Source organism: Dermacentor variabilis, chromosome 2 (assembly GCF_050947875.1).
Source record: "Dermacentor variabilis isolate Ectoservices chromosome 2, ASM5094787v1, whole genome shotgun sequence".
NCBI lineage: Eukaryota > Metazoa > Arthropoda > Arachnida > Ixodida > Ixodidae > Dermacentor > Dermacentor variabilis.
Genome location: NC_134569.1, coordinates 7,034,554 through 7,061,133, shown reverse-complemented (window position 1 = coordinate 7,061,133; position 26,580 = coordinate 7,034,554). Strand labels below are relative to the sequence as shown.

General features: G+C 45.1%; 1 protein-coding gene and 1 long non-coding RNA gene across 5 annotated transcripts in view; one reads left to right on the top strand and one right to left on the bottom strand.

Annotated features, from left to right (window-relative positions):
* Positions 1-4,025, top strand: part of LOC142571319 (uncharacterized) — a 34,406-nt gene extending 30,381 nt beyond the window's left edge. For all 3 annotated transcript variants that reach the window (XR_012825848.1, XR_012825846.1, XR_012825847.1), the window contains exons 2-3: positions 3,472-3,691; positions 3,896-4,025. This is a non-coding gene — a long non-coding RNA (uncharacterized LOC142571319). The remainder of the gene's footprint in view (positions 1-3,471; positions 3,692-3,895) is intronic.
* A 5,093-nt stretch (positions 4,026-9,118) lies between these two features.
* Positions 9,119-26,580, bottom strand: part of mmd (disintegrin and metalloproteinase domain-containing protein mind-meld) — a 235,908-nt gene continuing 218,446 nt past the window's right edge. The window contains exons 30-31 of one of the 2 annotated variants that reach the window (XM_075679576.1): positions 23,858-24,246; positions 9,119-9,356 (exon numbers count right to left, since the gene is read on the bottom strand). In XM_075679576.1, coding sequence (XP_075535691.1) covers positions 9,315-9,356; positions 23,858-24,246 — 431 coding nt within the window. In that variant the 3' untranslated portion in view covers positions 9,119-9,314. Of the gene's footprint in view, positions 9,357-23,855; positions 24,247-26,580 lie in introns of both variants that reach the window. The other variant, XM_075679577.1, reaches the window with a different exon arrangement.

Here is a 26,580-nt window from a genome sequence, read left to right as displayed (position 1 = left end):
TAGCCCGCATTACCTCCAAGACGGAAAATATGCTTCGGCTTATTCTCAGGATCTCAAACCGCAGAGGGGGTTTAAGCGAGAGCAATCTCCTCAGACTCTACCACGCGTTTCTGATGAGCCACGTTAACTATGTAGCCTCCGCGTTGCAGTGGTCTAAACGGGATGAGGCCAAAATCGACGCCCTCATGCGCAAAAGCATCAAGCGCGTGCTGGGTTTACCACTCTCTACCAGCACCGCGCGTCTCATGCAACTAGGCATGCACAACACCCTATCAGAGGTGATCGAGGCTCAACGAGTGGCCCAAATAATAAGACTCTCATCATCGCGAGCGAGAAGACGCATCCTCGAATCCGTTGGATGCGGTCACCAGGAAATCACGGAGCGCAACGTGACCCTATCAACCGTGGTCCGAGATTCGTTCAAGGTAGATCCCATGCCACGTAACGTCCACCCTCAATACAATGTAGGGCGCCGGGTAGCCAGGGCTCGTTTCCTGCTGAAAGCGGCTGCGGCCACTCCGAATCTGGCATGTTTTGTTGACGCCGCCCAGTACGGGCGCTCTGATCACTATGCCGTAGTTTCGGTTTACTCCAACGGCACTCTCATTAACTCAGCATCCGTGCGGAAGGTTTCTGCAACAGTAGCCGAGCAGGTTGCTATAGCGATATAGCACTGAAAGGACCCTCTACGTCCCAATATATTTACAGACTCCAGGTCTGCAGCCCGAGCTTTCGCCTCCGGTTCGATCTCAAAGGAGGCGGCGGCCATCCTCGGCAGCGAAGGGGCTGCTGGCTTTCATAGCATCAAATGGTTCCCGGCCCATATGGGAATCAATGTGCTCTCTGAAGTTGTTAACGCCAATGAGTTGGCCCATGACTGTGCGCGAGGTCTTACACACCGCGGCGGTTCAGGTGGACTCACGGGCGGCGACTTAGGACTGTACAGGGATTCACTTCTCACCTTCCATGAAACCTTGGCACATTATCAACTCGCTCGACGGGAAATTTCCGCTACCACACCCTAAACTTAATAGACCAGAATCGTCGGTATTTCGCATGCTACAAACGGGGTCGTTCCCCTCCAGGGGCCGATTCAGTCACTTTGCGCCTAATGTAGAACCCCACTGTCCAGACTGTGGGGAGGCGTACTGTTCCTTATCCCATATATGCTCTGGCAATGCCCTGCGTTACGCAGCTCATCGCTAACCACTCTAACCGACTGGGAGGCACTCAGAGCAACTACGGGTTGTCCAAGGGCCTGCGACAGGGCGGAAGACCACGATCTTCCTACCCCGACGTGGGTGCGTCCCGCGACGGCTACGGGGACTCCCTGAAAAGGGAGGTACCCTAACGCTGTTCCCCAGGACCATTAGTAAAGTTCTTTGTCTGTCTGTCTTTTTGTTCACTCTTAAAACGGTTGCACCTTTTGGGGTGCATATTTGTCCCATAACGATAATCGTCATCTGCCTTGCTTGCGTTTCCTTTCCTGAAAACTCCGCGCTCGCTACTTTCGGTTCCGTTGAGAATGCTGCGTCACACTGATAACGCGCATGTCGTTCGTGACTGGGAAGTACCGGGCTCGCAGCGTTAAAGAAAGGAAACGCGAGCAAGACAGATGACGATTATCGTTGTGGGACCAAGATACACCCCAAAGGGTGTAAATTATTATACACTCTAAAACAGTTGCACCCTTTAGGGTGTAAATTTGTCCCACAACGATAATCGTGATCTGTCTTGGCCGCGTTTCCTTTAATTCTTTAACGCTGCGAGCCCGTTACTTCCCGGTCACGAACGGCATGCGCGTTATCAGTGTGACGCAGCATTCTCGACAGGAAAGTAGCGAGCGCCGAGTTTTCAAGAGAGGAAACGCAAGCAAAGCAGATGACGATTGTTTGTGGGACAAATATACACCCCAAAGGGTGCAAACTGTCTTTAGAGTGTAGGAGTTAGACAAAGGTACACCCTTTGGGGTGTGTATCTGCCATACAACACTCTACTCTAAAAAAAAAGTTTGCGCCCTTTGGGGTATATATCTGCCACACAACGATAATTGTCATCTGCCTTGATGCGTTTCCTTTCTTGAAAACGCCGCGCCCGCTACTTTCCCGTCGGGAATGCTATATGCCATGCTGATAATGCGCATGCCGTTCATTACTGGAAAGTACCGGGATCCAACACTGGCGGCGGAGTTCCGTTGGTTTGGGGGCAAAATAAAAAAAAGAATTTGTGGACACCAACGTCTGCAAGCTGATGAGCAGTATGTGTCATTTATGTATGAATGCAACATGCTACCATGATGCTACTCTTAATATAACCATGCATTGCCTCCTATCCCGGCCACGGCGGCCGCATTTCGATGGGGGCGAAATGCGAAAACACCCGTGTACTTAGATTTAGGTGCACGTTAAAGAACCCCAGGTGGTCGAAATTTCCGGAGTCCTCCACTACGGCGTGCCTCATAATCAGAAAGTGGTTTTGGCACGTAAAACCCCATAATTATTTTTTTTTTGCATTGCCTCCTTTATTGTATGCCTGCCACATGAGCAGAAAACCAGCCGCCAAACCCTTTCCCTTCTTCCCTCTCCACTAGGTTCGGTCGCGAGCGCCACATGTGGCTGGCGGAACCACTGGGCACTACCTCGTGTGGCTTCCGAAATCCTGCACATTCGGTAAACTCGACAGCCATTAACCTCAACAATAGCTCGGCGTAAGTTTACATGCATTACAGGCGACAGCTGTTCGAGAGCCAGGCAACCAACCTTTGAAAAGCACACCCAAAAGATTGTGCCGACTGTGGTTTCACCGCGGTACTGACCATGTAAACACCGTGCACTTAGTCACCCGCCGTCGGCACCGCCCGCCATAGAGTTTCTCACTATATTCCGGCCACCCGTGATGATGGATGGATGTTATGAGCATCTCCTTTGGAACGGGGCGGTGGGTTGCACCACCAAGCTCTTGCTATTATACTGCCTAATGTCCCACCGAAACTCTATGTCCTACCTAGATTTAAAAAAAAGAAAGGAAAGGAATAAAAAAACCCATGATTAATTCCCATAACCAAATTTTCTGACTTCCTATTGTGAACTTTGTTTTTATACGTCTTCATTAATTTTTTTCATTTCCATACTTTTTTTTCACTAATCTTCCAATCACCTCTTACTAATCTCTACTGCGGACATGTTTCCTTTCCCCCTGCCCTCGCTGAACCAAAGGGTTCCAAGGAGGCCAGAGATGACTAAATCGACCGCTGGGCAGATATCTTCACATTCTAATAAAACATGCTCAATAGTTTCCCCAGCTTTGCCGCATCAAGCATAGGCTTCTTCTTCCTTCTTATATTTCGCTTTAGAGGTGCGTGACCTTAGGCAGAAAGTCGATGCCTTCTATTATTTTATATTTTCTTTCACTTTCCTCATGGTCTGCTGCCTCATTATGACTTTGTATGTATTATATTGCTTTTTCTCGCAGTTCCACCTTGCCAAGGGAGTTGTTGTGCGTCCCGAAGCTGCCTTCAAAATCATGCGGAATCTGAAGCCAACACTTGTCGTGAAGGACACGGCTGAAGCTGTGTGGGGGAAGGACGTTTTGGAAAAGAAAAGCGTCACAGGGATGGTGGTGCCACGGAAGAAATCCCTGGGCGAAGTGGCTAAAGAGCCTCTAACACCTTAGAAGGTTGCTGTTGTTGCAGGTGAATTGAAAAAAATATTTAGAAAACATCAAACTGTTGCCAAGTTGCAATGTATTGACGGCTGCCACAAACAGTGCCAGTGGTTTAATTCACATACACTAGCTTAATTGCAGCTTCCATTCAAGCTTCTTCTGAGTTGTGCTGTGGCAGCTGTCACTGGAGCTTTTTAATCTGTTTCTGTTTCTACATTTGCTCTTTTCACAGCCACACTGAAGCACTGGGGTGCAGAAAAGAACATAGATGTGGAAGCAACACTCGGAAAAGATCCAGGACGTCCTAGCTAAAATCAAAGCGCTGGCTCAAATTTCAATAAAACCTGGCAAGCTGTCCGACATTGTCGATTATGCATCTCTTGATATATTGAGGCCATGGCCAGTTGGCTGCTGAGGCCAGCTTGGCACTAACAGCTCGGCATACGTACCTACTGGTTTCAGTAGCTACTGGTCCCACTATCTACTGGTCCCACTATTTACTGGTCCCACTATCTACTGGTTCCACTAGCTACTGGTTCCACTAGCTACTGGTCCCACTAGCTGCTGGTCCCACTAGGCCTGCTGGGAATTGGCTAATAAACCATTAGAACTGGGACCCGTAGCATCCCAGTTGCGAATTTTCACCTGGGAAGGCATCCTGATCTTGCTTCGAAAAATAATGAGCTTCGCTTTGAGTTATCACAAATAGTTTCTTTCCTGATTTCATTTTTTCCTCTTAAGTATATAGTTACTCATGGCAGGTTTCTTTTCCATTGCTGCCACCCATGAGATTATCTCAGCCTCTCTAACTTTCCGCTTGGCATTCTTTGTTGCCATGTTGCTCACCATATGGGTTGCATACTGGCTTTTAAGTTTCCTAGTTCTTTTCCTCCACTGTGAATCAGTGTTTTTCCTGTACAAATACCTGAACACTCTCCCAGCCCATTTACTTTCTTCCATATTCCTCAGTCGTTTTTCATAATCAATTTTACTCTGAGGTTCCCTCACTTCAAAACTTGTCCAGCCCATATAACTCTAAACAGCTTCATTTGTAGTCTTCCTGTGAGCACCCAATGCGAGGCATCCCACTGACCTTTGGTTGCCATTGAGTCCTGGTTGTATTCCTGATTTCACACAAACAACCGCATTTACAAAGTAAGTCGAGCCATGTCAGGTTGTTAGTAGAGCTTTGCAATGTTGCATATGAATTGCTGCGTCATAAACTGTGCTAATAGCTACAAGAGCTGGCCACCTAGAACGAAGTTTTTTCAGTTTTCCAGCGCGATCATGCATCAGAGACCAGCAGGAATGCTGGATTCGCAGTGTATGCCGTGTGAAGAACGTGATTGCAGACATCTGCAAACTGCATGCTGTCGCTAGTTCGCTATGAATTTATGCTCTACGCAAGTTAATATTTTTACAGATGCAGGCAGAACCGAATGGCAGCGTGAAAAGTGGTCACAAGTTTGCAGTCTACATTTTGTAGGCAGAAAACTATCAACGAATCTAGCTTCTCCCTCGTACGCTCCTGCTATTTTTCTGCTGACCTTGTGCAAAACTGCACGTGTGTTGTAATGCATAGACCAATGACTACATATGGTTACCCTAGTGCAAACTGACAAGTTGACAGGCACATAAAAAGAGGTATCAGTCACTTGGGCGCAATTCAGAAAAAAAAATGCAATGCGCTACCTATCAGCAGACTGCACAGTTCATAAACGCGAACAGTAAGGAAGGAGCCCCGGAAGCGTGGCACAATGCATCAGGGACCACAGGAATTTTAGCATTTACTCCACCACTACTTCTTTGGCCCCTTGTCAGCTCTGTGCATCCAAGCGAAGCCATGCCATGCTTGTGTTGTGCTACGTGATGGCTTAGATACTACGTGCAAAACTGGCACGTAACGTTAACGTAATGCTAGCCCTTCACAAAAAAATATCTGCATAACATTACGGTTTCAGCTGCTACACAGCCAGATGCGTGTCAAGTCCGTTCGGCAGGCACAGACTGAGACCGAAACAAAATCTGAAATGGCATGCTTCTCCTCTATTACTCAAGCACTCGTGCTGCCCGAGCAACATCCACAAACGGAACTAAACTACAGCACAGAAAACACCCCGACTAATAACGGTTTGGACCACTTGCAAAACGTAACCTATTGTAAAAAGGTGCATTTAACCCACATAACTGGAACGTTGCCCACACATTGCCCATACCATGACCCTAAATTCATGAAGAAAGTGCATTGTTCACTGAAGACACCAGAGAAACAACTAAATGGCGAGCATCATATGATGAACAAAAATGGGGGGAAAATGAGGGTTCAGTGATTATTTACAATGTTACATTTAACACAAGTACATGAAAGTTTCCGAGCTCATTACACTAAAAATTATCCCTATTTTCACGAAATTTGTAGTTGGTAATCTCGTGCGGTGTTTTTAGGAGTCTGGGAAACCTTTTAAATAATGGCAGTGTAACACCTTGGAACCCTTGAATAAGTAATTTTCTACAAAAGCTTCAATAAAACATTTGTTAAACACAGATAAAACATTTATTGCCCATCACTCAGAACGTTATTCCCTAATTCAACGAAATATAAGTACCGTTCCTCACATAGTTTACCGAAGAAACCAGGATAGGCAACTAAATGCATTGTATTATGTATAAATGTTGGGAGAAAGCAGGTATTTAGTAAATATGTTCAGAGCACATAGGTTACCTACACATTCAAACTTTCACTATATATATATATATATATATATATATATATATATATATATATATATATATATATATATATATATATATATATATATATATATATATATATATATATATCACCCAAAAAGTGGCCCCAATTGCCTCAAAATATGAAATCTCTGCTTGTGTTGCTTCTACCAGGGAATGTGTGCTAGTGTAACTCTGATGTTGAAACAGCAAAAAAATAAAATGGACAGACAACGTCAGAAGTCACGCCTGCTGATATAAGAAAAACACAGGGAAGGCGGGAGATGGAAATTCAAGACGATTACCAAAACAAGAGCGAGGTAAAATCTGGAGCTAACATTTCGACAAGTGAACTTATCATTTTCAAGGCAAGTCCACTTGAAGAAGACCATTCCTTGTCAATCCAAGGCCTTCCAATGTCTTCCAAATCCAATCCACCCAAAGACAAGTCCTTGACAAATCTTTGACAAGGCCTTGAAAAAGACAAGTCCACTTGTCGAAGCATTGGCTCCCACTTTTACCTTGTTGTCGTTATGCTAATCGACCTGCTGATAAAGAAATTCAAGACAGTGTTGTAATGGTATTGACTGTGCGCGCACATTCAACAGTGTTGTTTATTCTTAATGCCTGAAGCACAAAACAAAGACATGACACAAAAAAAGCAGGAAGACTATACACAGGACAACCGCTGTTAAAATGATTGGTCACAAACTCGCCCAAATGTCAACCTTCCTGAAGGTCGTTTTCACCAACATATTGAGGATAAGTGGCGATTACAACAATGAAATTCGACAGCCTCTGGACATATAGATTCAATAGTTCCGGTATTTCATAATCCAACAGCCGTAAGGCACGTCATCATTGGACGTGGCTGCTTATACTTTGTAATCGCTCACCCTTAGGTTAAATATAGCAAACTAATTTTGTGTTTTCAAATGTGGTTAGGAGGTCCCAAAAAACGAGGCCTGATGCAAGAAGCACAATGGGAAACATGTTATGGCAGGCACTGTCCAGCGCAAAGCCTTCTCCGCAATGCCAGTGTGTATGGTGCACCTCATTGTTCTTCTGCAATAGCTCTTCACAGTGAGGCATGAAAGATGGTCCTTGCTGCCCAAACAAGGGAAACGTAATAAAGAAAAGCACTGCATATGTGGCTAAAGCATTCACAAAGAAAATTTGGCCTCAGCTGTTTTTATGTTGGATTTTCTGGCGTGCAGCCAAATGCGCCCACTTTCATAAATGTGTGTGTGTCGGGGGGGGGGGGGGAAGGGCAAATGACATACTTTGCCCCTTCACTGTGCTATATTAAAACTGTGCCACGTTACCGCTTGTCAGAAATGACACATGACCCAGAATGTTAGGAACCGGCGTGGATCCTCAGCATGACCTCCGAGATTAGGCATTGCCCAAAGCAAGCTGAAAATCTCAGAGGCGACAAGTATCATATGTGCTAACCACCAGGTGGTGCACATGTCTTCTTTACTGCAGTTAGCCTTTAATGGGCTGCTTGAGCTAACTTACAAGAGGAATCATTCACGCATAATCAATATCACTGTTATCCAAGAAATTTATAACACCTGCAGAAGCTTTCAGAGCTCCATGGTGCAGGAATGCACAAAAATTTTGAACATATAACTCTTGCACTATTTGGGAAATCTTGGAACAAACTTGTATTCTGCCCCATGGAGATATGGCACGCCAACAGAAGTAGCGTCTTGTTGAGCTCCCGACGTTGTGCATGAAATGGCATTGCGAATGTAATGGTGACTCCCTGAGTTGCATCCATATGCCAGAAGTGAAACTCCACACTTCTATGCTGCTACCCACCTCCTTGAACTCTCCAAGTTATTGGCAGGACAATATGCTATGCAAAGTGTCGCAGTATATATGTAAATAAATGTGTGCATACCATATGCCATAATAAGCATAATTTATAAAGTCATTATAGGTGCATTTTAGTGCATTTATTGCTATGGTGGGCTTAAACTTTGGTAACTGTCCTCGAGCACTGCTGAAACACTTGGCACACATTTTGAACTGGTGGCATTAAAAGGTAACATAACTAATCATTTGTTGTGCTCTTAAATAGATTGAGGCTACACTGTGTAATTACTGGGTCGGCAGCTATCAAATAAAGAAGTAAGAACAATAACTTTTTTTTTATGTCAGTACACCTTTATAGTGTCTGGTCTCTTTTGTATAGAAGGATTTTATGGAATAAGAAAAATTTAATTGAAGCTCCTCACACCATTTAATTGACTGGGGACATGGAGTAGGACGACTGTGCCAAGAAAAGCTTTTCTGAGCCTCCAGACAAATGCTCTATTTTGTACATTGCCAGTCCCTATCAGAACAGCACAGTAAATCCTGCTTGGTTCACTTGCATGTTGTATATACTAACAGTCGAACCTCGACATAATAAAGGCGCAGCTGGCATGGAAATACCTTCATTACATCCAATGTTCATTATAAGCATAGATTCGTTACATGCTGATATCAGCTACACGGAAATGTTTAGGTTTACTTAATTATTAACTATAATTTGTTATGTCTGAATTCATTTTATTATGGTTAAACTTACTATGGATGTTCCAAAAAAATTTTTCAACGACATTCACCTGCCTGGAGCAGCAAAAGGTGTTAATGCAAAAGCAGTTGTACTGTTGTGAATATGTGCGGACAATGCAACAAGCTGTGCACACAAGGCACAGAAAGAAACCAGAGAGAAAGGGCTGTCGTTTTAATGCATCCATGAGTACAAAGGAGAGAGCGCATATCTAGAGACTGAACACTGCTGACTTGTGATTAATGAGCCTAGCGGCGCGCTATGATGACGACGACTAGTGCTGTAGAGTGGATGGGAAGGGGGGCGGCAGTGCAGTCAGGGTCGGCGGCGGCGCCCCGCGGTCCCGGCCGCGGCCTCACTTGTAGTAGTTCCTCCGGTGAGCGTCCCCGGGAGGCATCTGCAAGTGGACACACGCGCCGGGTCACGCCGGTCGCCGCCTCATCCCCTCCAGTTGCGCAGCCCTGGGCTGCTCAACTGCAGAGATGGCGTCAACTTGCCCAGAGTGTACCCTGCACACGCCACCGGTCTGGCGACTCTCTCTGTTTGAATCAAGTGGCAGGACTATATTTGCTTGCTGGAATGCTCCTGTAGGAGTGGTGCTGCCTCAGTCTGAGTGTTGGAGAGGTCTGGCGGAGGTGTGGGGAGGGCACACTTGTTGCACGCAGCCTGGAAGCCCAATCCAGCATCACAGCCACGCACTGGACTGGGACTCCAAGTTGGCTTTTGCTCAGCGCAATCAATGACATCAAGGCAGGCTTAACAAGAGAACAAGATATCTACTTTGTTGTCCTCAAAGGCAACCTGGCACTTAAGCAAATACCACTGCTCTGTTGACATTTTTCACAGCCGGGTTGCTTGAACTGTAGAAACACTGCTGTGGCAACCATTTGTACTGTCTCAGAAAGCAAGGGAGGTTGCCTGACGATGGCAGAAGCATTGCAAGATTTTAAACTTGGCAGTGTGCACCGTAAGGCTCACGCAGCTCAACAGCCGGCAGCAGTGACTTCCTTCGTCCAAGGCGCTATGCATGTCGCAAGGTAGGTCTGCAAAATCTTGAAAGTTGGTAAAATACTGCTCATGATGACCATCTCTAAGCAACCCATGTGAAACCACCCAATACTTTCGAAGGCAAACCACCCTTCAAGCACTAAAGCACCACAACCGTGTCAAAATTTTTTCTCCTACAATCTTTTAGGGTGTTAAATGCAGCTCGCAATTCGCATGGTTAACAATTCCCATGCCCTTTAAGGTGTGAGGCCACTTTAGGAAATTTCCTCAGCTCTGGATATAGGGTTATTACCACCCATCTCATTTACAGATCACTAACTTAAACATACAAATATTTTAAAACAGCAAAGTGCTTTGTCGTGGTATAGTAATGGCTGAGAGAGTTATAGTCATACACAGTGTAAGAAAAGTCAGTGATTATGGATGAAGGGTGGCTCTGAGAAAGACTTCTACTTGTAAAGGCAGAAAAATCTAGGGCAGGTACTGTATCACGAGTGCCAAATGCAATGTCAGAAAAGTTAAACAAGAAAAAAAAGAAAGAGAGAGGCTCTTGCACAGTATCACAAGACACTGCAACTCGCCACACGCATAGAGAAGGGCATTGAAGCTGACAAGCCTGAACACGAATGACGAGCTCTCATTTCTTTATGTAGAAGGGCCAAAACATGGTTCTCTATTCCAAGAAGTGGTATGTGTTAGCCCAGTTCAAGGAGTGCCGCCAGAAACATTTTTGTCTCATTTTTATTGCTTTATTCAATAGCCACCAACCCAGTAATTATGCTATGCAGCCTCAATTCCTTGATAGTGCAACAAATAATTCATTACATTATCTTTTAATGAGACCTGTTCAAAACATGCGCCAAGTGCAGTGCGGCTTCGGACAGGAAAAAGCAGACTGATCACGTCATCAAAACTTGTCGTGGGTGCCTGATACCACTGACGCATATACACACCATAATAAAGGGAAAGTGAGACATCCACCAAATAGCAGCAATTGCTACAAAGGAAACCCATCTGGGTTCCTCGAAAGGAAAGCCTCGCATTTACTTCCCTCCACCTTGCGGGTTTCCACAGAACTATTACGTCAAACTCTTGCTTTTGCTTCAAGCTGTTGATAAATTCGACTTTGCCCTGCCAACTGCTAGCTGCCTGCTTAGCTTGGATAGTAAAGCAGCTGCCCCGGAAAGGCGGTGGTCCCGCGTTCGAGTCCCGGATCAGGACGAATTTCTCTTCAACTGCAAGGCTTTTCTTTCGAGGAACCCGTATGTGTTTCCTGTGTAGCAATTGCTACGATTGGGTGGATCTTTATAATTTACTTCCCTCCACCTTGCGGGTTTCCACAGAACTATTACGACACATGTCATGCACACCATGCTGCCAAAATCTGAATCCGTTCAGCACTTCACGGGACAAGAGAGAAGAGGATATCCCCCTGGGTTTCCTAAAAAAAGCAAACACTTGGAAGGCCCAATTTGGCAGCTTTCGAGGATGTGGTCATTGTATGGTTTTCAACCACAGCACTGGGCTAACTGGTGGGTTCTGTAGTCATTTGTGATATCATGTGATTGCCACCTCTGCTTTCGGTAAAGTGATGAGTCTCCTTTTGCACATCCGAAGCCACGCTGCGCTCGATATGCACTTTGAATGTGTCTCACACAAGGTATTGTAATTAATTATTTGTGGTACTCCCAAGGAATCGAGACTTCGTACTGCAATTATGGAATTGACAACTACGTAAAAAAGCAAAAAATGTGGGACACAATATTTTCGTATCAATACTCCTTTAATGCTTTAATCTATAATAAATTTACATGCAAGAAGTTGCTATCAGATAACTATTCAGCGAAACTTAACAAGAAATAGATCAAAACCAAACTCTTGGGTGGAGAAAAGTAAGCCTTGAGTGACAACCAAGCACACGAAAAGTGTGATAACTGGCGACAAGTTTGTGATGGCATATGACAGAAACAACACTCTTTTACAATGTAAGTGAATGCTACTGCATATTTAAACGCAAAAAAAAAATAGTAATAGAGACTAAAATGGCCTCATACCTCAAATGCATGGCAATGCATGCAACATGTAGTAATACCTGTATATTATGAAGATATAAAAGGTAAGGTCAAAGTGGGCAACAAAACAGTAATCGTTTTTAGTGGTGCAAGCACTCAAGCAGCTCAACAAAATATCCAGTGCCCACTGGCATGAACAACTCGCACAAGGCAAGTATTTAACTCCTTCTCACCAGACTATCAACATAGTAGCCCATGATAGATGGCTCGACACAAGTGTGCTTTTGAAGCTATCCATTAATGTCGTGATAAGGTGAATGAGAAATCAATTTATATGAAAAATTCACACTATCTATCTATCTTGTAGCAGCACCTTTACAATATGTTTGGCACTGTCAACTACACTGAAAATATTAAGAAACAGTGGCATTGGCATTGAATTCTATTTCGCTCATTTACTTGTCAACAGCAACTGTAGGTAATTTTTTTAGCTAGATGCTTGCACATTTGAAGCCACATATCTGTGTCGACATGAGTGCATGCAAGTGAATTCACGAGCAAGTACACGAAGCAAACAGAATGATTGTTGTTCTCTGGGCCTGTGCTGCCTGTGCACTGACTGTGTAAAGGCAGTATGGCAGCTGACGCACCCCTTGGATCTTCTCAATGAACAGCAGGCACTGTTCAGGGCACTGCTGGCAAGGGGGGGACACTTATTGCTACCTCGGGCACTTGGTCTCTTGGGCTTCGTCACGGCAAGCTTTGATTGGATGCTGCACATGGCCAGATGTGCCAGAGCCCACGTGAAAAAATATGGCTGCTGCATTGCTGATCTTTGCACTGCTACAACCTTGTGCCGCACCGTTAGTCACTTTAGTCCGTTACAAGTACGGATCGTTTCTCTCTCTTTCTTTTCTACAATTTTCTTGGGTTCTCATTTGGTTTGTTGTGTTGTACAACACAAACAACCAGACAACCATCATGGAGTGCCCGAAAATGTGCATAAAATATGGCACATTTGCATGCACCTATGCTGTGTTATTCCATGCGGCAGTAAACACACCAAGGTTGTGTGGCTGCAGATGTGCCACAGTCATGTCGGGTATCCAAGCACAGTGCCACCCACTCGTCAAGGCATGGACTAGTGTTGGCAGAAGCACAGTCAGAGTCAACAGTCTAACACATTGCAAAACATGCAAAAAGATTTCTCGCATAGATAAGTGTACAGCTGAAGATAGCAGCTACTCGTGGTTGCGTGGACAGGGTTCATGACCATGTCCCCGTTCAGCCAGCCTGTCTTTATCCTCTCTTCCTTTCTTGTGAGCATGTACACACCACTTGTGAAGTAAAGGAGCAAGATCAAGACCATGGCTGCTAGTTTGTGGACAAAGTCAATCGATATGGAAAACCATTGTGCAATTTCCATAAATGGAAGCTTGCTTTTTGAAACTGTGATTCTAGGTTACTGTATTCATACAGAAACATCAGACATTGTAGAAAACATGGTGCCTGAACTAATGACAAGATTTGACTAATGGACAAGTGATCTTGAACAATTCTGGCCGTGGGCGCAGCAGAATCCTGACCGCTGAATCATACCGTGCTCACACAGGTAAATTTTTCTGAACAGATTTCAAAAAGCGTTGCCTGTGACAGGCTTCACTATTCTGCTTTTTTCAGGAGGATTTCTGGAAGAGGAGGAAATTGCTTGCATAACAAATGGATAAGCCCAGGCAGCTAATTAAATAGATTCACTCATTAACTTTTTAATTATTCACTTTGTGGCACATATTGCAATTCTAAAATTAAAACTGAGCAACAACATCATGTGAGCCTAGTAGAAAGGCTCACTAGCCCCACTTTTGAGACATCTGTCTTTAAAATGTTCTACAGAATAGATTGGCTGGCATTCCAGTTAACAATATTCCAAATGCATCCTTCTAGCAGTTTGAGATGACCTCAATTGGAACGCCAATGCATTTTTAGCAGATTCCAGAGACTGATAACTCGAAAGCAGTGCTAGGCTGAGGATGTCTGCTAAGCAAACATGATTTCACTGCTGCTTGGCTTCAATTTCGCAAGTGGATTATGTGCCATAAAGTGAAAATTAAGAAGGTAATTATGGAATCTTTAATTAGCTACCTGGACATTGTCATTTCTCATAAAGGCGATTTCTTATTTTTCCAGAAGTCCTGGAAAGGTGAAACATTGATATCTGTTAAGGGAAATATTTTAAAAATCTATTCGTAATAAACAAAAACACCTGATATAGCAGACTGCCGTTAAGATGAACTTGGTTTTAAGCCAAACTCTTAGATATGCCCAAAAATACATAAGTGTTTGGTTGGTTTCCCTCAGACCTAAAGGGAAAAAAAAAAGACCTGCTTAACATGGATCGCGATGCAGGTGCCATTCAGGAAAACTGATCTGTGGTCGCAAGTGCCAACAGAGATTTGAGACAGCTGCTACTGTGAAGACAGCACTGTACAGACAGGTGCACATTTGTGCCAGTGGTTGCCAACACCTGTCATGGCTTTGAAACTGGCACCACACCCGTCTTGGATTGCAGGCCTTGAACTCTGTGCAGTAAGGCTTAGAGCAGCAGCATTTCAGGAAGGATGTTGATGGTGCTATCAATGAGCAAACATGGAATGTGGCATCTTTCCATTTGCAGATGGAGCAATCTACCAGGTAATTTCTTATTAAGAGCATGTGACTAATGGCATCATGCTGCGAGCTGTGACACTGTCAGCAGCTGGAGCAAAAGTCATAAAAATTAAAAGTTGTAAGAGTGACCTCGATTATCAAAGGCAGTGGCATGACCCACCTGTCAAATTTCAGAGCAGTATCAGCACTTGTTTGAAGCGAGCAAAGGACATGACATGTGAGCATTGGCAGTGTTTCAACCAGAGCAGCCCAGACAATCTCGAGCTCACGCCTCCTTGGAGAACTGGCGATGTCGCTGCAGTGCCGAGCATTCCTCTGCACTATAATCGCCCCCCATCAGAAAAGGAGCCATACTCATGGTGACCATAGTACGAGTAGGTCGTAATACGGGTTCAGGCGCTGTATGTGGACGGTTTCACGACCACGACAGCGTTGTTCTGTAGGTGGCGTGACAGGCTCGACGTATGGTTTACAGGCAATGTCTGCGCTACAACATGGTAGGGTCATTGAAATTTGGAGATAAGCTTAGATGAGAGGCCAGCAGGAACAGCTGGAACTGAAAGCCATGCTGGAAGCCACACTGAGAGTCTGGAAGAAAGTAACAATGTGGGTGGTCATCATCACGTTGAGATTTTTGTCGCCATTGGTCGATGGTTGTAAAGGAATGGGCGAGCTGATGGCATTCCTCACTTCAGAAATGGACATACATTGGGATGAATTCAGTCGGTATGGAAGAATGGTGTCGAGTGTAGTCAATGGTTCAAGGTCATACAAGAGGAAGAATGAGGAAAAATTTATGTTCGCCTGTGGTGCAGTGTTGTAGGCGTACGTCACAAACGGCAAAATAAGGTCCCAATCAGTGTGATCAGAGGCGATGTACTTGGAGAGCCTGTTGCCATGGGTGAGGTTGAATCTTTCCATCAAAACATTAGTTTGAGGATGGTAGGTGGTGGTGGTGCAATGAACGATGCAACATTCAGCAAGGAGCACATTTACGATTTCGAAGAGGAACACATTTCCTCTATTGCTCAACAGTTCGTGAGGTGTGCCTTGACGGAGAATCAAGTTTCATAGGAGGAAGGATGCTATATCACGGGCTGTGGCAGTAGACAGAGCAGCCGTTTCTGAATATTGTGTCAAATGATAGATGGTGACAACTATTCAGCAGTCCTCGGAAGCCATGCTCGGAAGAGGTCCATACATATCAATGCCTATACAATCGAAGGGCCTGGCAGGGCATGGAATTGGTTGGGAGTGCACCAGAGACAAGCCAAGCAGGAACCTAACGGGATTGGCATTGAGAGCACAATTGAATGTATTTGTGCACAAGGGTGTACATGTCACAGCAATAAAACCTGGAGTGAAGTTGGGTGTACTTTTTGAAGACACCTGCATGCAGATACTGTGGGTCAGCATGGAAGGCAGAACACATTTCACCCCAAAGATGTCGAGGTATGACCAGCAGCCACTTGCGGCCACCAGACAGGTAGCTCTGGTGATAAAGAAGGCCATACTGCATTTCGAAGTGGGAAGCTTGACGGCGAAAAGCTCGAGCAGGTGGAGGAAGAGCCAGTGCGTTTGAAACTAAGCAGAGAAGAGCGCTAATCCAGGCATCCTTGCATTGCTCCGAAGCCATGTTGCAGCTTGCTGGGAATGAAAGTACTTCGTCACCCGCAGGCAGGCAGGCAGCGCTTTCAGTTGAAACGAGCGAACGGGAAAACATATCAGCATCAGTGTGGTGGCGGCCAGATCTGTAGAAAAAAATGTTGCCACCACAAAGCCCAGAGAGGTAATTGGCCTGAAGGGCCTCTCAACGTGGGCAGCCAGCAAAGCACATGATGGTCTGTAATTATGTCAAAGGGGCAGCCATAGAGGTCGGATTGAAATTTACCAAGTGCCCAGATTATAGCCAAACATTTCTTCTCCGTAACAGAATAATTAATCTCTGCTTTGGTGATGGTGTGGCTTGCATATGCAATGACATACTCATTGAATCCAGATTTGCATTGTGTGAGCACAGCACTGAGTCCGGCACCGCTGGTGTCGGTGTGTACTTCGGTCGAAGCTGTAGGGTCAAAGTGGCGCAATATTGGTGGCAAAGTTAGTAGTTTAGAAGCGTGAGCTGTTGGGATAGTTAGTTTATGTTTTGAGCAAAAAGGAACCAATGAAAACCAAGACGCAGGGCCAGAAGAAGGCACACACACACAGTCACCAGAGGTTAGTAGAAAATGCAACTCTCTGAAGGCATCGTCACAAGCGGGCGACCAGGCTTAATTGTTCAAGTCGCTCCCTAGAAGCTGATTAAAAAAAGCGGTGATGGAAGCAAAATTATGAATGAAGTGGCGAAAGCCAGAAAAGAGGCCAAGGAAGCTGCGATGTTCTCTTACAGAGAAAGGTTTTGGAAAATCAGCAACTACATGCAGCCTGGCGGTGTCGGGAAGAATGTCGCCTTCGGATATTACAAGGCCAAGCATGGTGAGCTGACTTTCGCCACATTGGCATTTCTCCAGGTTAAGCTGAAGCACGGCGTCAGTTAGGCACTGTAACACTTCCTCTAGCCTACAGAGATGGGTGGGAAAATTGGGTGAATAGATAACCACATCATCTAGGTAGCAGAGGCGAGTGTTCCCCTTTTGACCATGGAAGAGGTTGTCCATCATACGCTCCAATGTTGCGGGGCATTGCAAAGGCCGAAAGGGATGACATGAAATTCATATAGGCCATCTGGCGTTCCAAAGGCCGTCTTAGGTCGGTCTTCTGGTGCCATGGGGACTTGCCAATAGCTGCTGCGTAAGTCTATAGAAGAGGAGAACACTGCACCTTGGAGGCAGTCAAGGGCATCGTCAATTCTTGGTAGAAGGTAAACATCTATCTGAGTTATTTCGTTAAGATGACGATAATCGACAGAGAATCGAATTGACCCATCCTTGTTCCTAACAAGAACAACTAGGTGATGCCCAGAGGCTATCAGAAGGTTGGATGACACCTTGGCTGACGCCGCGTTTGAGCAGGTCAGCTACTTGTTCGTCGATAACATGGCGCTCTGTTGCGGACAATGATATGGTCTTTGTCGCAGTGGTGCGCTGGTACCCATGCTGATACAATGACAAACAGATGACATGTGACCCAAGGAAACAGTTGAAAGAAGAATGGAACTTGTCGAGAAGGCACAGAAGCTAGGCGCGTTGGGAAAAAGTCAACGTGTCGGTGATGCGAGCCATTTAGAACATTGAATGAAGTTGGCTCTTGCATGGGGTTACAGGCCACTCTGGCTACTTCATGAGTGGTGATGGAAGCAGTTGACATGTTGATGATGGCAGCAAGGTCGACATACTCAATGCAGCCAATGCAATCTCCATGAAGCAAAGTGAGGGAACATGACAATTGGTTGGATATGAGCAGTCTGCTGACGCTGTCACAAACTTCTAAAAGAGCAAAAAGCAGCAGGGAGCATTTGTGACAAACGAAGGTAGCAGATGGTGTAAAAAGTGCGCTTGCATCAGCAACAGTGTTGCATGACACCGTGGCAAGGGCAGAGGAGTGTGGTGGAATTGCAATGTCTTCGGCAACAAATAGTTTATCTTCAGTGTCACGAGTGTCAAAAAGCAGGGCATCGCAAAGCATTTTAAATTCCACTTCAGCACGAGAAGTCTCTGACGGCCTTATTAGCGGGAAGAAAGTCCCAGCCCAAGATAAGATCCAAGGATGAAGAATACAGCACCAAAAATTCAACGATGTAGAGGAGGCCGTTAATCCTAACGCAAGCACTACACGTAGCCACAGGCATGATGTGATCTGCGCTGGCAGTGTGCAATGATACGTTGGACAGTGGTATCATAGCTTTTCTGAGCAAACGGCAAAGTTTGGTACTAATAACTGAAACTGTGGCACCAGTGTTGACAAGGGCGAGTGCAGCGACGCTGTCCACATATACATCAATAACATTAGTCAGAGAAGGGAGAGGCCTTAATCTTTTCAGGGGTGACGCAGTTCCAGCCTCTGGAATGCAGTTCCTGCCTTTGGAACACAGTTCCTGCCTCTGGAACACAGTTCTTGTTTCTGAGGCAAGTAGTTTTCCCGTTCCGGTGTTGAGGGACGACGACACATCGGCGAAAGTGAGCAGCGTCGAGGTGATGACGAAGGGAGGTCAACAAGAGGGAGTATGAAGACATTGGAGTATGAAGACATCAGGCCGGGCTTCTGAGATGCAGAGGATAATAGGCACAGCAAAACATACGGATCAGGATCGAAGCTACGGGGGTAGGATGGTGCACGGCGACGACAAAATCGTGCGACGTGGACAGGTAGACCACACGCAAAACGTATTGGCTGGTTGTCGAGAGTGCACCATTGTCCACTGCTGTGTGGTTAACTCGGTTGAACGAAACGAGGAGCTAGATACAGTGGCACAGCTGATGGGAATGGTGGAAGTCTGGGATGGTGGCCGTGTCAGAGCCTCAGCATAGCTGAGTGGTGCGTAGCATAGCTGAGTGGTGCGTTCACCTCGCCATAGGCAACAGGAGTCGGCACTGGCAGAGTCTCGCAGGCAAAAGGCAGAGCTTTCTCATCGCACCGTCTTTCTCATCGGTGTCACTGAAGATGTCAAGATCTCACTGATGCTGGGCACCAGCACATACAATGGCTGGCGAAACCGGTGGGGATGTATGGCTGGCATTGTCAGGCATGACGGACAGCAGAGTCCGGCTGCAAAATTCCAGGGTGGTCGAAAAATGCAGCAACCTTCACCAAAATCTAAAGCGAGCAAAGGACAGGACATGAGAGCAGCAGGCAGTGTTTCGGCCAGAGCAGCCCAGGCAACCTTGAGCTCGCGCCTCCCCGGAGAACTGCCGATGCGGCTGCAACGTCGAGCGTTCCTCCTCGCTACACTTGCAACATTGTCTAAGATCTTTGGAGGTGTTATAAGTCCACTGAACAAGCATTAATGGTAAAAAGATAATATAATAACTGAAATTATGCAAAATAAGAATTTACACTTGGTTTGTTTTTGGACATAAAAAATTAATGCTTTCGATTCCATACTTTATGACATATTATTACAGAAACCATCAAGGTATGCCATATGTAATGTTGCCCTCGAGCTTTTAGAAAATTACTTGCGCAACCGGTATCAACTAATATACGATTTAAAACTTCTACATCAAGCAAGCTTCAGTTGACCCAAGGAGTTCCCCAAGGGTCCTTTACCCTTTCTGGTTTACATGAACAATACTGTCTGTATACCCGCTGCTCCTCAGCTTATCATGCATGCAGATGGCACGAGCATATTCTTGTTCAAGAATGCATAATTCACTGCTTTCAATTATGCCTGGTGCAATAAATGCTTCTTACATCTACCTTTTTGATTTAATGTGATTTCTTTCGATGAAGATAAGTAATGGAAATTTCAGTGGCTGCTGGGAAATTGGTCTGTGGGTCCCCCTTGAGTTTGTTTTAAAGGGAGTCCATTGCAGTCCTATGGCCGATGCACTGTCATTTGCTGTTTTGTACAATGCTTCAAACACTCCTCTACATTTTCATGCGTTCAAAACATCAATGCACCCATGATGCATGCTATATTCACAAGGATTTAAAGGGCAACTCCAGCAGTGTTTTGATCATGTCAGGGTAAAAATTGTATTAGAATTACTGGACTTTTTCTCAAATTTTTGCATGAAAACTCAAACAGAACTTTAGTAAGCAAGAAATACAACACTGTGACTGAAGCTGGGTGAGGCAGCTTAATGGCTTAATGACTTTGGCTATAAAGTGAAAACAAGTTGAAAGATATGGTAACTCCTTGGAACTGTTGAGGAGTAACAACAGAGATTATATGTCAGTTTCTATACTGAAGAATCACCATTCATACTGACCCTGCTCCACGAGAATCAGTTGGTGCTGCATTTGGCAAGTACAGCACATTTCAAGTGAAGGTACTCACATTAAGTGTGCCTGTCATTATTATTAGGCAATCACAGAAATAATTCTGACACTGTTCTTAAAAGTATGCAACCCATTGAATGTTGGCTGCTATTGGTAGGTGGAAACAGCAGCATTAGCAATGGCGTGTTCAGATATTTTGTTAAGCCAAATTGAGCCTGAAACATCTTTATGCTGCAGAAAAAATAGAAAAGCTTCATACGCACTTACTCTACTTTTTTGTTTTTGTAATTCTGTTTCTTATCTACATTGCAGTGAGGTTGAGGACCAGTGAGCAAGCACCAGCGTCACAGCAAGCATAAGCCAAGAGTTAATGCACCAAGCATTTTTGGAGCTGATCCGCAGCCAGTGATCCCCAAATCTCTGAAAACAGCCAGTCTAAATACCATGCACGCCGTAGGCCCTGATCGAAGATACTCAGTTTTCCAAAACCAAAGTCACATTTTCCTTCCTTGATGCTGCCACGCAAAAGCGATATCAAGCCAAAGCAATTTGCAGTGATCTGCAAAAGTGAACGAAAGAATTGGGCAAAGGAATAAATAGTAGCTACATGACACGGAGGCAACTGGCAAGCCCCAGCAAACTCTTGTTCAATAGACAATGCATGGCTAACTCTCAAAACTCGAGTTGGTGTCTCGAAAGATTAAATTATGCACATGATACAAATAAGAGTGAGCTCTTTTCCAAAAGTAAAGAAATTGGCATCAAATATTTAGACAATTTTTTCTGCTTAGAATTGGCTGAAGAAGGCCTAATATGTGAGCTTTGGTGTATAGATAAAGCTTAATGGCAAGATAGTTGCTTGACTGAGTGACTCTCCATGTTTTCTGACAGTAAAATGAACTTATCAAAGAACAAGAATGATGATATAGGGGCGTTTTTCATGTCTGTCTTAATTTCTCCCAGAAGCATTTTTACCGCAACACACACACACACACACACACACACACACGCACGCACGCACGCACGCACGCACGCGCGCACACACACACACACACACACACACACACACACACACACACACACACTTAGTACAGCCCATAGTGCGAGGTAGCTATGTGATATCTGGAAGATATAATACCTATGCCATAAGCCTTATTCGTGCAGTGTTTGTTGGAGTGAAGATATACAGGGTGTGAGCCCATAATCTCCTTTCAAGAAGTAAAAAAAGTGCTAGTTGTATTCGTTTGTGGAAGCTGTGCCTCCCGGTGATGAGGTGGAAAGACTCGGCCTTTCATCCTCCTCTTACCTAACTGAACTTAGCCACTGGTTTCTACCAAGATGACCCTTCAGCTTATGACCGTGCAACTAGTTCATTTTTTCCTAAATTTATATTTGGGCTACCCCAACAATATGTCTCACACTATTCTTGAAGAAAACAAGATGAGGTCAGCATCATCCAGTAAACATGAGAAGAAGCCGAGTGCTAAAAGATGGCAAATGAAGATGAAGCAGATGCGCACATTCTTTATCATTACATGTAGAAGAAGAAAACTTAATTTAGGACCACGTCCGCAACTGGGAAGGCAACATGCTGGAACATGAAGATGGTATCGATGCCAGCTTTGTCCAGTACACAGATATTAGGTGGGCGTTAGCCAATCATGGCAGCTGCTGGCATAATCGCTCTCTCCAGGATGAGTATTCTCCTATAGCATCAGAAGAGTGGCCAATCTATTGGTCGTAAGTTCGAATCCTCACAGCACAGTACGTAATTTTTCTTTTTAATTCACTAGCAAAGGATTTTGAGATTCCAGTGACAAACACCAGTGGAAATAAAAAGATGACCAGGGGAGTGAGCCTGTAAGAGATATCACTGTAAAATAGTTCAGGAAGCATGCATAAAAATCTTTGGAAATGGTGGATTTTATTTAGAAGGCAAACCTTGTCCATCTTCTAAACAACAATAAGTGTATGCATGCCTTAGCTGAAGGATGCATTGCAAGATACCACTATCAGTGCTGCTGCTAACATGTCAGCAGAACCTCCTGTAGGTATGCCTCGGAAGCCTAGCAGTCATGGCAATAGGATCATGACACTATACAAACTTCAGGCTAAAGCTCTATTAGCGCAGGCATAAAAGTGTACGCACGCTTACAGCATGATAATCCGCTAATTTAAATGTGTCAAGCAGATGGTGTGCACCCATGTATTTTGCTGTATATTCAGAAACCACTGCAGAACAACCTGTTTCAAGCAGACCTAAGTTATTTAATTTACCATGAAGCTCTGTACAGCAGTGGTCGGCTCTTCAGGGAGGGCTTGTTCATAAGTTCATATAGTAGGAAAAATGTGACAGCAAGCTCTTGCCTTGCCAGCAGCACAATGCAGGACTTTTATACTTTGTTGAAGCAAATACACAAATCGTAAGCATAGGAACCCATGACAATGTCTTATGGAAAAGTATTTGTATGTCTCGTATCCATGGTCAATGTTACTAGTGGCATTGCCTGTGCCACATATCGTGATGTCAACAATCACAATGTGGCCTGTACAAGCCTCTTATTTGAGGGCACAGATTAGGAGTGCACCAAACCAAGCTTCATAAATAATCTAAGTATACAGCTCTCATGGCAGATGACCAACACGCCTGTCGGAACTAGAAACACCACTGTATTTGCTTGACACCTGCCGGAGTTGCCCTTTCAAAGCAGCAGCATTTGTGGCAGTGCCCTAGCAGGTGAGGTGCTGCTCCAGGAGCAGCACAACCAGACACTTTCGCACCATTTCTTACTACATTACACACTAGCTCGCACTTTTGTTGGCTGTACATGTGAGAAGAGTTTGTTGTACACGTGTGCAGCCAACATTTGATGACTCTGATGAAGTATTAACCTCTGGACTCGTTGGCATGAGCATACATGAACTTTCAACACATGCCGCATAGAAAAGATGAGACCAGACATTCTAGAAATATTAAGGAGAACTACTGAGAGATACAGCATCGACTAGACAACTCATATTTGTACCTTATGCTCTGCAGCATCTCTCTCCTTGTGCCCCAAAAAAGCTTCAGCCTGTTCCCTTTCACAAAACATAAGTGGACCTGCTTGGAAGCGATGTGTGAGCAGGAATCCAGCATGCCCTTTTAAGTCTGCTGCTTGATGGCAGACACAAAGTGAGACCTACACATGAACTGATTCACTCCATGGTTGCCCTGAAAGCCAAATGCTGCCGCACAGCATGGGCACATGTGCTGAGTGACGAGCCGTTGTCGTCCACTGAGCGCGGCCAACAGTCTGCATTTCACTGTCAAGGGAGGAGGATGCTACACCTTGTACTCGGGGAACTTCTTCTTGGGCCGAGTGCGGCGTGGGGGCGGTCCGGGCAGCAGCATCGGCGGTGGTCGAAAGGTCTCCTCCAAGGAGCCGGACTCCTCCGAGGGTGGGCTGGGCAGTGCACCGGCAGGAAATGCCAGTGGCAGGGCCTCTTCACTTGCAGATCGCTGCCGCCGTGTGGGAGGCCCACCCGACTGCTGCTCTGTACCACCGTATGGGCCCCGCCCGGTGTCCTCGCTCTCCTCGTCGTCCTCGTCGTCCTCATCCGGCTGTGCGTATGCATCCTCCAGCAAGTAGCGCAGGCCATAAGGCGAGCCCCCATCAAGGTAGTGTCGGTCTGCCTCAGGTTCACTCAGGCGTTCCGACCCACTTGGCTCTAAGGGACCTGCACAGAAACCACACAAATATCCTGCACCATGCTTAGACCAATGTCACCAATATATTTTGTTGTAGCAAAGAATTCTTTGAATCTTTTTGGGTGCCGCCTGCTACTACCTTGCCGAGCATACAGCAATTTGGGGCACTGGGCATGGGCAACCGGGTTCATGCCAACACTTGGCCAATCACCAAGAATAAGGTATGTGACTGAATATTAGACAACCAGAAGAAGAGACAGGAAGTGAGTAAGCTGGCTATACAGAATTGAAGCAGTCAACAAAAGAAGCAGCCGAGTGTGGAGAAAAAGTGATGTGAACACAATGTGACGAAAGTGTGTGTCGAATGTGGAAGAGACCGAAGCCCGAAAGAGCGGAACAAGAACTTCTTTGTTGCACTGCGTACCATTGTGCAAAACAAGAGCATTTATGTGCTCATGAACGGCAAATGGAACAATGGTGCTTGGCAGCCATGAACACCAAGTGATTTTGTTGAATGGAAGCATCACTGCTATATTGTCATGTGGTGGTGACGTTGAAGAACACAGTAGCAATACTGTGAAACACAAAACTAACTTTTATTGGGCAAACCTGTGCCCACAAGAACAGGCTACACTTATAGCGCAACGATAGCGGCGAATACAGTCGGCGATCGGCAAAAATCTGATCAGCGGGTCAAACGCGTCGGCTTTTATACATCAGTCGTCGAATGTTCCAGAGTAATCACTGGGAGCCGCGTGCCTTGCATAAAGTTCTACATTATTCGCGTCGCGCACACATGCAATCAGATGACACAAGGTTCGGTCACAGACAGCGGATGGAAGCATCGATAACATTCCAGAAACTTCCGATAGATGCAGGCGCGTCCTGTGCTATATGATAACATTTGTTAGGTGGTGAAACATGTTGCCCGATAAAGAAAGACAAGTACACGTGCCAATATAGAATAACGACAGGATCTCCTCACACACCAGCTTATGGTTATGCAAGATGGGACATACTGATTCTCTAAATTGTACTGAATGCTAAGAGATAGGAGACATCGACCACTTTCTGTAGTCATGTCCAAAATACAGAGATGAAAGGGCCGCTCTTCTTGAGAACTTGGAAAAGAACGACCTCCCACATGTGTGCCTGCAACACTTTCTGTTCCCAGAAGGGTGAGTTATAGCCCGCAAAGAAGCTTCACGTCTTCTTCTTGCATTCCTAAGAGAGACTGGTTTGATGGGCATGTGATGGCATACTACACAAACATTGTAAGAGATGCTCACACTGAGGAATTGCTTGCCTCGATCGCCAGGCTAAGCCCACCTGTAGCTACAACCCACCACCATCACCATGTAGCAAACATTAGAGTACACCCACAAAAGAGGAGACATCAGAAGTGCAAAAGAGAAGCATAACAATGATGCATGGCGGCTATCAGCAATGAGGAACAGGATGATCATAGACATCAGAAGCGCATTAAACATTTCACATTATATCTCTAATTTCTCGACACATGTGCTGCCATTCACCAGTATGCCAAGTAAACGGCACACGAACAGGTTTGAGAAAATGCGAGGCACGAGTTCATTTGGTGCATCGCCTGCAGTCATGGCACGATACCTGTGTGAAATTGCCCTAATTGAAGTTGCATTCCCAATTACAAATGCTGCCATAACTGACAATGCGCAACATAAATAAACTGTCTCATGAGTCATGGAAATGATGTGCAGTGTGATAGAACAATGGGCAAGTGCATCATACGTAATAAATTTCATGTGCCTTTGTGCCACATTGATATGGATGCCACCCCTACATCGAAGCAATTTGCGTCATTGTGTTGCATTTGTGTGATTGCATTATCTTTGAATAAACAATGCACAGCATTTGCATCATTAGCATTACATTTGCATAAAATTCTATAACACCTCTATTACAAAATTTCCTTTAATAGTTCCTGAAACATTAAAGAAAGCTTAGCTTATCATCAATTCCCACATATGCGTGAAATCCGTCAAATTATTTTTAGTCAGTTATCACACTGAGCCAAAATATGAAGAATGGCCAATTGTAGACATCGCATAATATTCCACATTCCATGTAGATTCATTGACACATTTATAATGTAAAGGTGATAGTGCATTATCAAGTCAGCTCTGCACACTACATTCTATGTGCCTACATGCACTGGACACTGTATTAAATAAACCGATGCAACACGCACCCACAGATATACATCTTACATAGTCCTCCAATGTGGTGGTAACAGCAGAGTGTAACGTTTGATACATGCACTGCGTCACTGGTACTAGTATGTGGTGCTGATGAGGTAGTGGAAGCAACGGGGATGAAATCAGATA